The sequence below is a fragment of the Zonotrichia leucophrys genome, chromosome 3 (genome assembly GCF_028769735.1).
Source record: "Zonotrichia leucophrys gambelii isolate GWCS_2022_RI chromosome 3, RI_Zleu_2.0, whole genome shotgun sequence".
In the NCBI taxonomy this organism is placed as follows: domain Eukaryota; kingdom Metazoa; phylum Chordata; class Aves; order Passeriformes; family Passerellidae; genus Zonotrichia; species Zonotrichia leucophrys.
Window position 1 is genome coordinate 27,298,519 of NC_088172.1, and position 11,967 is coordinate 27,310,485.

Consider the following 11,967-nt stretch of genomic DNA (forward strand, 5'->3'; position numbering starts at 1 on the left):
CGCAAGTATGTTGCAGGACCAAAACCTGTGGCCGCTGATCAAGTTCCACCACCAATTGGTATCTTACAGATGTAAGGGTTGAAGTCACCCTAAGTCGTGATTTTAAGTGAGTCGTTAATTGGCAGGGTGTTTTTATTATTATTTACTCTCTGTGACTGCACATGAACAGTGTACTTGCCTTCCTATCAGATTGAATGTCGAGATTCACTTTCACCCTTCGCGTTTCAAAACGCGTTGAATTGTGTTCCTGTCAGCCTCGGCACCGCCTCCAGTCCACCCCGGAGAACAGCCCCGGGGCAAACACCCTGGTGTGACAGTCACCCAAGTGCCCTGTTAAGAGAATAACCAACCACCAGCTCAGGAATGCCACGTTAATTGGAAAAAACCTGATGTGGCTCTTCGCAGCTTTGTCTCCAAGTGTCCGCAATGTTCCTCTCTCACAGCCCCGACCCCCTTCGTGTAACTATGCAACAACCGCGCAGATAAATCCAGTATTTGTCTTCTTTTAATATTTATGATTGGCAGCACAGTCCTCACTGATTTTATGGATGTATGCGTCTACTACGGTTTTGTTTGCAATGACACTAACGCGCTTTGAGCATCTGTGTGGTTCTACTATTAAAAAATTGCTGCGATTTGTGCTGAACTTAATTTCTATTATTTGCGTCTATACGTTCATGCTTTTGTAAGTTGAACTTTCCTTAGGTAGTGTGTGGAATGGAAGGTGGAAGCTGTGTCCGCTTGTTACACGGCCGGTAGCATAAGCAAAATATAGGAAAATACAATGGAACTAAATTAAAAAAAAAAAAAATCAATGTCACTTCTCCAGCTCAACAAAACAGAAAAACCCCGAAAACTTTTTCCTCTGGAATGTTTCTGGAAGATGTTTCATTGGCTGCAACCAAAAGCTGCTAAAAGTACAGCGTGTAGTAAGCATTTGCATTTGTCACCAGAAACAATCTATGCATAATTAATGGCAGTACTGTGTCACGAGCACTGATAGGGCGCAGATGAGCAGCCTTTCAAGGGTAATACATGTAAATGCACTTCCAATATGCAGATTTGCTTAATGATCTCCAATTAATAGCATCATCTGAAGTAGCCCTGTTCTCAGGAAGCAGGGCGCTGGGAGTGACGCCTGCCTGGCTGCTGGGGTGCTCAATGTCCCAATGTCCCGTTCTCACTAGGACAGAAAGTTGCAGTGGGTTTTAAGGGCTTATTTTATCTTTAATCTTAGTTTATTTCATCCCTGCTTACAGCCGCATCGTACAGCGCTGGCTACAAACCCGGCCATTGACTTTCGCTGCAGACCCGGCCGGGACGCTCCAATTCACGGTGACCTGGGGAAGCTCAGCCTTCGCCACCCCTCGCTGCAGCGGGACCTGCGCATCCCGCACTGCGCTCCTGGCGCCGCATACCGGGGCGAGCCCGCGCAGACACTGGGGACACCGGGGTGCGGAGGAGGGCAGGGAGCGGGCACAGGAGGGGTGCCAGGGGGCACGGAGGGGTGTCTGAGAGCCCGAGGGGTGCCAGGGGGCACGAAAGGCTCCCTGAGGGCCGGAGGGGTGCCAGGGCACCTGGCGGGGCGTCTGAGGGCAGGAGGGGTGCCTGAGGGCCCGGCAGGAACGCGGCGCTGCCACCCCAGACCCCGGGCGGACCCGCACAGCCCCGCACAGTATTTACTCCCTCAGCTGTGCGCGCGGCCACGCCCCCCGCCGCCATTGGCTGTCCGAGCGGAAGGCCCCACCAGTGAGGGCGCCCCGCGGTGATGGACGTGCCGGCGGCCGCCAATGGCAGCGAGCGCGGGCCGGGCCCGGCGGCGGCCGCCATATAAAAGCGGTCGCGCTGCGCTGGCCCTCAGTGCGAGCTCCGGCAGCGCGAGAGCGGCACCCGAGCGTTCCTCAGGCTCCAGCCCGCACGCCAGAACCGCGCTCTCCTCCCGCCTGCCCTGCCAGCATGAAAGCCTTCAGCCCGGTGCGGTCCGTCAGGAAAACCGGCCTCTCGGAGCACAACCTGGGCATCTCCCGGAGCAAGACCCCCGTGGATGACCCCATGAGCCTGCTGTACAATATGAACGACTGCTACTCCAAGCTGAAGGAGCTGGTGCCCAGCATCCCGCAGAACAAGAAAGTGAGCAAGATGGAAATCTTGCAGCACGTCATCGACTACATCCTGGACCTGCAGATCGCCTTGGACTCGCACCCCAGCATCGTCAGCCTGCACCACCAGAGACCCGGGCAGAACCCTTCCTCCAGAACTCCTCTGACCACGCTCAACACAGACATCAGCATCCTCTCGCTACAGGTAAGCGCGTCCCCCGCTCGCCGCCGAGCCGCATCGGGAGCTGGGGCGGCGGTGACAGCGGCCGCGGGCGCTCCCTCTCCCGCCGCAGGAGCCGGGACGATCCGCTCCGGCCTCCCTGTGGGTGCTCGGCCACCTCGCCCTTACCCTGCTCTTGTTCTCTCGCAGGCGTCCGAGTTCCCCTCAGAGCTCATGTCAAGCGACAGCAAAGCACTTTGTGGCTGAATCAAACGGTGAGTGCAGTGCGCCTTTTTCCTAAACTTCGGGTAAAAACTGCCTGCCGGGGAAATGGGAGGCGTGATGGCAAGTGCTAAAAATAGGTCCTAAAAGTTGATTAGGAGATGCCTTTGTAATCAGTAAGAAATGAGACTAATAATTGAGTCTTGAGGTCCTAAGTGTGTGTGTGAGTCGCTAAGGTTCACCCAGCAGCACAGGCTCCTCTGATGCTGCTCGCTGCTTAATGCAAATTCTTATCTGTTCTTGGAGCCTTAACTTCCTGGGCCAAAGTGACTGATTAAGTTGGGAATCTTGGCACAATTCCTTGAATTCTGTGATGTGGGATTGTCTGCGTTATCAGTTAAATAAGTGACTGCTTTTAATCAAATAATTGCTCTAAGAGGCAGACTGGCGCCTCTGAGCATTGCGTTTACAGAGATCTAAATAAAGATTGGACTGAGAATCCTCTTTCTAGCCTTTCCCTGGAGTGTATGTTATTTTTATGTTCAATTTGTGCTCTTGAGAGCGAGTGTGTGAGCTTGTATGTGTTGCATCTGGACGCCAGGGTTTGCCCAATCTCTGAGTGTTTGGTTAAATGTTCAAACTGTGGCTTCCTCTCTGGCGCCAGTCTGTCCGGATCTCTGCCCTGTTAGCATTCTCCTAAATATGCCTCTTTTCAATCTCTTGCAGGTGTTCCACTGATGAGATTTTTTTTTTTCCCTTTTGCACAAGAAAATGTCTACAGGATTTTTTTTCTTTTTTGAGGTGCTGAATTTATTTTTCAGCTGTATCTGGAGGGGAAAATCCACGTTCAAGTAAAAGGAACTTTTAAAATGAATAAAGAAGAAAAAATCAAGATTGATCTTTATCCCCACCCCATTTTTCAACTTGGACTGAACCTAGTTATTTATGAAGAGACTCTTAAATACCCTTTCCCTAGTTGGAAGGCTTCCTTTATATACTATTCCCAACGTGGGGAGCGAAACAAAAATCACACAAGGAGTTGCCCATTTTAAAGCAGACTTTGCCTTTTTTTCCAAAGGTGGAGCGTGAGTACCGGAAGGATCCAGTGTTCAGTTTTTTAGGAAAGTCTGTGGTCAGAAATTACCTTTTTGACACAAACCTAGGACTGAATGCTGTGTATATATTTATATATAAATATATATATATGAGTGAAACCTTGTGAACTCTTTAATTAGAGTTTTCTTGTATAGTGGCAGAAATATACATTTCTGCAAAAAGTGTAATGATGTACTTAATCATGCTAAACTTTTTATAAAAGTTTAGTTGTAAACTTAACCCTTTTTATACAAAATAAATCAAGTGTGTTTATTGAACTGATTGCTTGCTTTATTCTTTGGGGACCAACTGTTGGCTTTGATTTGTGTTGTTTCTGTTGGTTTTTTTAATACTTATACATTGTTATGAATTTATCAAGTAAAAATTCAAATATGTAGAGACTATAAAGAATAAAATTACCTGAAGTGAATAATTCTTGTAACTTGGAAAATCTTATTTGAGTGTATATTGCAATCTTCTAAGTCATCTGCCTGTAAACAGTATCAAAGGAACGAGAAAAGGAACTTGATACACAAGGGATGCTATTGACAAAAGTGCTTGGAAATGTACAAAAGCAGTTAATCCTGAGGCATTCCCATAGAGTATTGCCTTTTTTCTTCCCTCCCACCCTTCAGAATGATTCAGTTCGGGGTAGTAATGGCCCAGATCTGTTAATTTGTGCTTGGAATAATCACTCAGAATTAAGGGTTGTGGGTGGTTATTAGTGCCCCAACTATTAAATTTCTCTGGAAAGGCTTTGAATGTGAGAGTTGGTGATGCGTTAACATGGGATCTAAAATGATGAAGTGACTGTTGCCTTTCCTCACTGGAATTTTCATGCTTCCATGCAATATTTCAATGAAATGGGCTTTCTAATCAGTTGCAGCAGCTTCTCCATATGACTAAGATACTGAGAATTGACTTAAATCGCTGTTGTGTTACTGATTAAACTTTGGCTGCTCCTACAGGGACTCTCTCCATAAGAATTAAATTAAGTTTGAAATAGGAATCTAAATTCCTGAAAGCCAGAAACGGTTTATTTCTTCTTTTTCTTTTGCCCTCAGAAGCGATGCAATATCCCTTATTATTCCAGGGACACTTACTGTACCCTCTGGAGCCACTGTTCATTAAATATGTGGAGTTGTCATAAGACAGTGGTTGTGGGAACTGTGCCTTATCAGATGACATTCTAATTTAAGCGCAGGCATAAACTTCCCTGAAATGAGAAGTTAAATTGTGGGTCCTACTTGGGAATTAAAGAGAGTCACTTGTAAAAAGAAAGAAAGAAACTTCCCTGGTGCTTGGGGTGCGTTCAGCTCTGGCAGGCGCTGGGCCCGAGGGAGCGTTTGGGGTTTCAGTGCTCTGGGGACTCTTAGTGTGAAAGGCAGGAGCCTCACCTGGGGCCAGGAACACTTTCCCTGGCGAACAGGTGGGTGGGTGGTGCTCTGGGGCAGCAGCCGCTGCCTTTCCTTGCCCTTGACACCAAATCCATTCACGTAGGCTGGGAGAGAGCCAGCTCTGATCTCTTAATACTGACGCGGCCCTGCCCGAGCAGAAGCGCGCCCTCTCAGCGGATCAATGCAGTCAGAAGACAAGAAGGGTTAGCAGAAGCTGGGACGGGCCGGGGGGTGGGGAGAGAAGGACACGGAGCTGATCTGCATCTCCCGTGCCCAGCCCGCAGGGATTAGGGAAAGCTCCGTGCGGCGCACACCGGCTGTGCCTCCTGTGGCCGAACCTCGCTACTGTCCCAGCGCCCGGAGCGCAGGGCTTGTTCCAGCTCCGTGCGATCAGCGTTTAACCCTGACAGCCCAGCAGTGAAATACTTCATCACCACAAATCAGCACGCCTCAGTCCCTGAAATGCTCTTTTTCCTGTGTGTGTTTTACCCAACTCTTAACAGCAGCACATTCGGGGTTGTAATCAGAGTATTGAGATCTTCCAAGCCAGTAACAACCCAAGGCAGTCTCCACCAAATTTCACTGTCAAAACTACTTTTTTACCCTGCTGCTCATTTTGGGGTGAAACAACAGTAAGTCACTTTAAACCCTCAGTTCATATTATAAAATTAAAGAGCTGCAATGGTCAGATCACTGTAATTATTTTAAGATCAACCCCTTTAGAAACTACGGCGTTTACACTTTGATATTTTTAAGCTACAGGATGATTAACACACTTGTAGAATGAAACCGATTTTCCTTATCATGCACAGCCAAAATAGAAATTCACAATTTACAAGGCGTGGGGAGCTGAGCAGGAAAACAAACAAACATGTTTTTAAAAATGTAAATTAAGAAAGGAAAACATTTCTCCTCTTTCAGAATTAACTAATTCCTCGACTTGACAATGAAATCCTACAATCAGAACTGGGGGCTTAAACTAGATCCTTGCTTAGAGATTCGCTCATTGTTTCTGTTCTTAAGATTTTGTCATTCAAAGATAAACAGCAAGGTCAAAGCTGAGTGCCCAACATTATTAATTCTTAACAGTAATTCTTTAAGTTTCCTTGAAGATGTGGGATTTCTTTATTCCATACCATTGTCATTGTCCCTCCAGAACGCATCAGAAAAATCTGTGACATTTTCACCACTTTCCCTGGCCTATTTACTGTCGCTGCACACAGCTGTTGTCCATAGTCCTTTTAATTGAGTAGCTCAACACAGCAGATCAAGACGACCTGCAGTCAAGTATGTGATAGCAAAATAGTTTTAGTGACAATCTTATTTAAACTCTGCAATTTGTTTTTGAGCACGCTATGCATGAAAGTTGCAAATACACCTATAGACAACTCCACACGGGGGTGGGGGGATAACAGAGATACAGGAGGATTCTCTCATCCAGAAGAGAGGTTTCCAAGCCTGGCCTTTCTTGCGTATCGCCCTTAATAACACATGGCCCAGCTCCCAGTGTTATCCCGGTCAGAAATCGGCAGGCTCACACCCACGGGCGCTAGGAGTCCCTCCGGCCCGTCTCCAGGTAAGGGAAACGCAGAGAGCAGTGAGTTTGTTTACTCACCCCCGGGCGAACAGCATTGTGTCTATCGCACCGAAACCATTCGGGAGCCACTTGCAGAACCGGTGCCAATATTTTGACAAAGCCGTGCCCGAGGGCGCTGCCTGGGAGCGCGGGCAGGGCGCACCTTGTGCCGGGCGGGCGGTGCGTGGAGGGCCAGTGCCACCCTCCGGGCCGGCCGCGCACGGCACCGCACCGCGCTCCCCGCGGCAGCGCCGGCCCGCCCTGCCCGCTCCGGCCGGCCGGGAGCTACAGCGAGAGCCAGAGCGCGGCTCCCGGGGCTGCGACCGCATTCCCAACCAGGGACACGGCTGGGAAACACCTGCGGAGAACGCTGCTTTGAAACAACAAATACTCTGCTCGTAACGCTGTGAGAAATGCAGCATTTGATACAACTAATTTGTGTTTGACTCTGGAAAGTAAAACATGTTCTCTAAACAGTCATGTGTGTGTGTGTGTGTGTGTGTGTGTGTGTGTGTGTGTGTGTGTGTGTTAAGGATTATTCCAGAGAACACTTTGCAGTCTGGATCGATTAATGCAATATGGGAAAAAGATAAAATTATGATTTGCTAATGGGAATTAGCTGTGGGTAAGAATCTCTTCCTGTGTTTACCACTGCCCTCGCTTACTTACAAGGAATGATTTACACAGCTTTTACTGGAAGCTGTAAAAAAGAAGGATAGCAGAATGCAAGTGTTGCATGGCAAAAGAAAACACGGGCATTGAATTTTGTACAGAAAAAGGTTTTCACAAATGTATTCTGTAAAACTACTATTTTGCAAAAGGATCAGTATTTCTGATCCTATAAATGAAAATGTTGGATCTTTGAAATCAGATTTGTTTTAACTGCATTACCATATTCCTCTCTAGAACAGCCATTAAGTTATCATAATTCTAAAGTGTAGGAGCCAAATGCAAACAGTATTTCAATAAAACAAGCTGATATTGCAACAGCCACTGATTGTGTGAGCCACTAGCTAAGATAAATTGAAGGAGAAAGCAAAGGACAAAACAAACAAATGCAATTACTTTTGGAGTCACTCATGATAACTGAGAGGAATTTATATTTCAGTTGATTGCTTGTCTTAAAAAAATATTTTAAAAGGGCAGTCACTGCACTGGGCAAGAACTATAAATAGGGGCAAACTGAGAAAAATTAATTGCACAGGAAGCGCTGCAGTGGACTTACTGCTGTTAGCTGCTCTAGAAGACAGCACTTTACTTTCTATTTCACCAGAACACAATGAATGGACAGATAAAATGACATTATGTGAAGCAACAAGGCCTATCCAGATTTCAAACAATTAAACTAACTGCATTACTTGCCAAAAAGAGTATGTTTCTATAATTTCTAGTATCACCACAAATAACACCCTGTCTGTGACTAACAGTTTTATGAATATATAAGGTATTTCTCCTTAAAACTAACAGCCTGAAACAGCTCTTAAGTTTTACTACTGATGGCAGAACTTCAAAAGCTCACACACAGTTGTTTGTGGGCTATTTTTTTTCCCTTCTCTTTATAGGAACTGGACTGTAAACCTGCTGAATTTCTCCTTCATTTGGAAAAGAACAAATTATTTGGATACTTACCATCTTGCATTTGAGCAGACACAGGACCAGCAGTATTGCCTCACTGAAGCCCACCTCTTGCTAACAGCTGCAGTATCTGATGCTGATGGATGAGTGCAAGATCAGCTTTGGGTGGTACTTTCTCCATGTAATCTCAGCATCTCACATGCTCCTAGAACAGCTTTCCTCATATTTTTTGGCATGGAGGTTCACTTTGATGCACTGTTTCTCAATACAGAACTTGCATATCCTATTGGAGTTACACCTGTCACATTATTTTTCTCTGGTCCTGAGAGGAGACATAGTGCTCTGAAGGGGGAGAGAGAGCCAGGAAGAAAAAAGGAGGACAGAAGTAACATAAGACTAAGTATTTCCTGCCCATTAGACTGTAAAAGATCTAAGCAGTGTATCTGTCCTTTAAAAAACAATGAGGTTGGAGTTGTGTTTTCAGTCTTGTGGAAGTTTCTTTCACCTGGAGTAGAGAGCCCAGCCTCCATCCCAGATGGACCCTCACACTCAGGCACCCCACAGAACTGAGCTGGGTTGGCCACACTGGATACCAGCACCCCAGGGAAATTGAGTGTCTTGGAAAACCTCTAAGAGTGTCCTTCAGCCATATTTTCTGTCAGCCTCATTGCCCATCCACAAGCTCTTCGTGACCTTTTAGAAATCTGTGCAGTATTTGAAGAGAAGGAATGTGATAACAGTCTACTGTAAACCAATGTGGAGAGCAGAACACAGAGAACTGGTGCTCAACACCAGATGCTGATGCTGCTGCTGAGATTTCTGCCTTGTTCAGACCAGTAGCTTCACACCCAGCTGTAACACAGTAATGCCTCTAGAAAAGATGGGCTCACACAGCAGCAGAAAGACACACGGACACCTCAGTGGAACTGGGAGGAAATGTTTCTCATGGGCATTGCTATGCAGGAGGTTAACTACTAGAGATTCTTATTTTCCATTCATTAGGGTAGAAGAGGTTTGCTTCAAGAACAAGAGTAAACAAAACAAAACAAAAAACCCACAAAAAAATAAACCAAAAAACCCAACCAAACAAAAAACACCCCAAAACCAAAAAATAAAAACAGACCAAGAATATGAACATGTAAATATTTTTTAAAGTTCAGATTCAGTGTCTACATTAGTTAATATACAGGAATAAAGTGATAGGAAGGCAATTTCAGGAAGACTGGTCAAGCTACATGGCTACATTTTACAACTTATTGGAAAAGTATCTTCCCAGTGCTTTTGTATTTCTCCCCATAAATACATGAGAATACAGTGCCACTGCTAGGGGTTTGCCTCTGAGTTTAAAAGGCTTGTGTAAAATGCATTAAGTAAATCTCCCATTAGTACTTTACAAAAGATGTAACAGTTAGAAGGCTGAGTAAATCACATGCCAGATCTATAAGCTCAGTCCAGCTTTTGTTAGAAAGCTGCTTTACAGCACATAGATATTTTCACTCAGCAGATAGGAAGGTGCTACACATGTGGACACATTTTTTACTAATCTTTACTAATTCCCATTTTGCTCTCATTACCACAACGTTGCACTTACTACTCTTTCAGAAAAAGCTGGAAGTGTTGGTTGGACCTCATCCTGTAGGTATCAAGACATCACAATACCTGTAAAACTAAATTCTAAATTCCACTGTAAATCTGATTCCTTTGTCACTCAAATGTTAAAAGTTCCTTGGAGATTTAATTTTTTTTAGTGAATTACTTTAATTCATCCACCAATCTAAGTTTAAAAGTTTAATTTAGAAGAAAAAGCTATGCTTTGAGTTAAAAAGGGTAGATGTTTGGACCCTTGTAGTAAACATAAAAACTGTGTTATGTACACACCACATCCAACATGCAACTAGCAGTTTATTGATAGCATGAAAACAATTCTCCTAATCTGAATATCTGACACAGAGTGTCACTAATATTTAATGGTATGTCTTTTTTGGCAGTTTTGAATACTTACTTTTATTTTTATTTCTATTTTACAAGGCTTTGAGGTAAGCAGTATTTTCAGAAAAGATAAAAGTAAGGTGGCTGAACAGTACTTGTAAGGGAAAAGGGAGAACTTCTGGAGAGACATCCAAAGGCAGAAACTTCCTGGACTATGGCAGTCCTGGAAGGAAGCAGATTTCTTAGTTATGAGCCTAAAAATAACCAAATTTTTTCAAATAGAAGAAGAAACTCAGAAGCCAGGCATCAGAGTGAGAAAACAAAGCAGGTACTTCAGGATTTATTTGTTTTCCACTGAAAAATATGATGTGACAACACCCTGCCACAAAACAATGGAAATGTGACTACAAGTGGAAGAATGAGACAAGAAGGATACGCAGAACAAAAAGAATAAGTGATATCATGTACACACACACACAAGAAAATTCTAAAGAAAATTATTGTGCCAGAAGAAGGGAGGAAAAGTAGGTTTTATGCAAGGAATCACAGGTAATGAAGACATTACACAAATACACAAAGAATGAGGTAAAAAAGTAGTGTCCTTGTAAGAAAGAGGCAGAACAGAAAAAAGTGTATTTGCAGCATAGAAAGTGAATGCAATCACAAATTCTACAAGAAAGAAAGCAGACTTTGAGAACAAAAGTATGTAAAACTTACTTGTCTTGTGAACTCAGGAAGGGGGTGGACAGATTTATTCTTTATCCTCTCTGAAGAGTTTTAAGAGAGAGCTAAAAATCCCTCTCCTAATTCCACAGTATTTACAAATATAAAATGCTAGTTCCAGCCAGCCTTGCTCCTCAATCAGAATATAAATTACTTCTTTCTTTTTTTTTTTTTTCCATTTTAGATATTATTCACACTGCATAACCTATGGAAAATAAAGGATTTTAGTCCTTGATAACTATACCTCCCATAACAGACTAAATTTAACATTTTCTAGGGAAAAATAAGATAATTAGCTGTAAAAGTATTTCTTTAAAACTTCCTTTTGCAGGTTCAATTGCTAAGAAAATTATGAATGAATCACCTTCAGTAACACAATTCCTGCCAAGCATAAAGTAACAATAAAATATTATCATAGGAAGCGTGTAATTCACTAAAAGCAGGGAGAACAAAAAAGTAGGTCAGCTTTGAGAACTTATTTTAGATTCCATGTTGGGGTTTATTAGTTAGTGTTATTTCTCTTAAATCCTGTGTATTTATAACATTTATAACTTCACATATTATTTCAGGGGGTTACAAATAAATATGTAAATAAGCAATGAGGAGCATTTTTAAAAAATTGTTTACATTAGGAATAGAAAGTGGGGGTTTCACCTTCAGAACTATATGCAGCAAAGGATAAAAAGGGCTATGATTATGTCAAAAAAAATAGACATGGTGAACAGGGTAAATGACTGAGAAAAGGAGGACTGACACTAAAATCAAGAGTTCTGTGACTGAAATTTCTTCATCAATCAGATTTTCCAATGAAAGTCATTCACTAAGAAACAAAAACAGTGGGTCCTTTTGATATACAAGTTTCAGGCTTAAAAAGGAAAAACAGCTCTGTAAATGCAAACTTTGAGGGCATTAATTCATGCAGTGCCTCAAAGGTTAGAGAGGGAGTGGATGTTGTCCTGGGGTGATCCAGCATTTTTCCAATCCTGAAAAATGCTACCTCTGTAGTACAAGTGGGAAGCATGACAGCAGTATGTGAGCAAGACCTAAGCAAACTTTCCTTCTCTTAAGTTGGGTACCAACACCAAAGACTCTCCAGTACAGACATCAGTGTATAAAACAGCCATGGAGAATACACATGGCTGTACTGGCACCTCAATCTTTGCAAGCTGACTGCTCCTGATGCTTCAAACA

At 43.7% G+C, this 11,967-nt stretch overlaps 1 protein-coding gene across 1 annotated transcript; it reads left to right on the plus strand.

Moving 5' to 3' along the window:
- Positions 1 to 1,865: 1,865 nt before the first annotated feature.
- ID2 (inhibitor of DNA binding 2) lies at positions 1,866 to 3,854 on the plus strand. The gene is made up of 3 exons (XM_064710135.1): positions 1,866 to 2,304; positions 2,470 to 2,534; positions 3,208 to 3,854. Exons 1-2 carry the CDS (start codon positions 1,957 to 1,959, stop codon positions 2,524 to 2,526), a joined length of 405 nt encoding a protein of 134 aa, XP_064566205.1. The 5' UTR covers positions 1,866 to 1,956; the 3' UTR covers positions 2,527 to 2,534; positions 3,208 to 3,854.
- Positions 3,855 to 11,967: the final 8,113 nt, after the last annotated feature.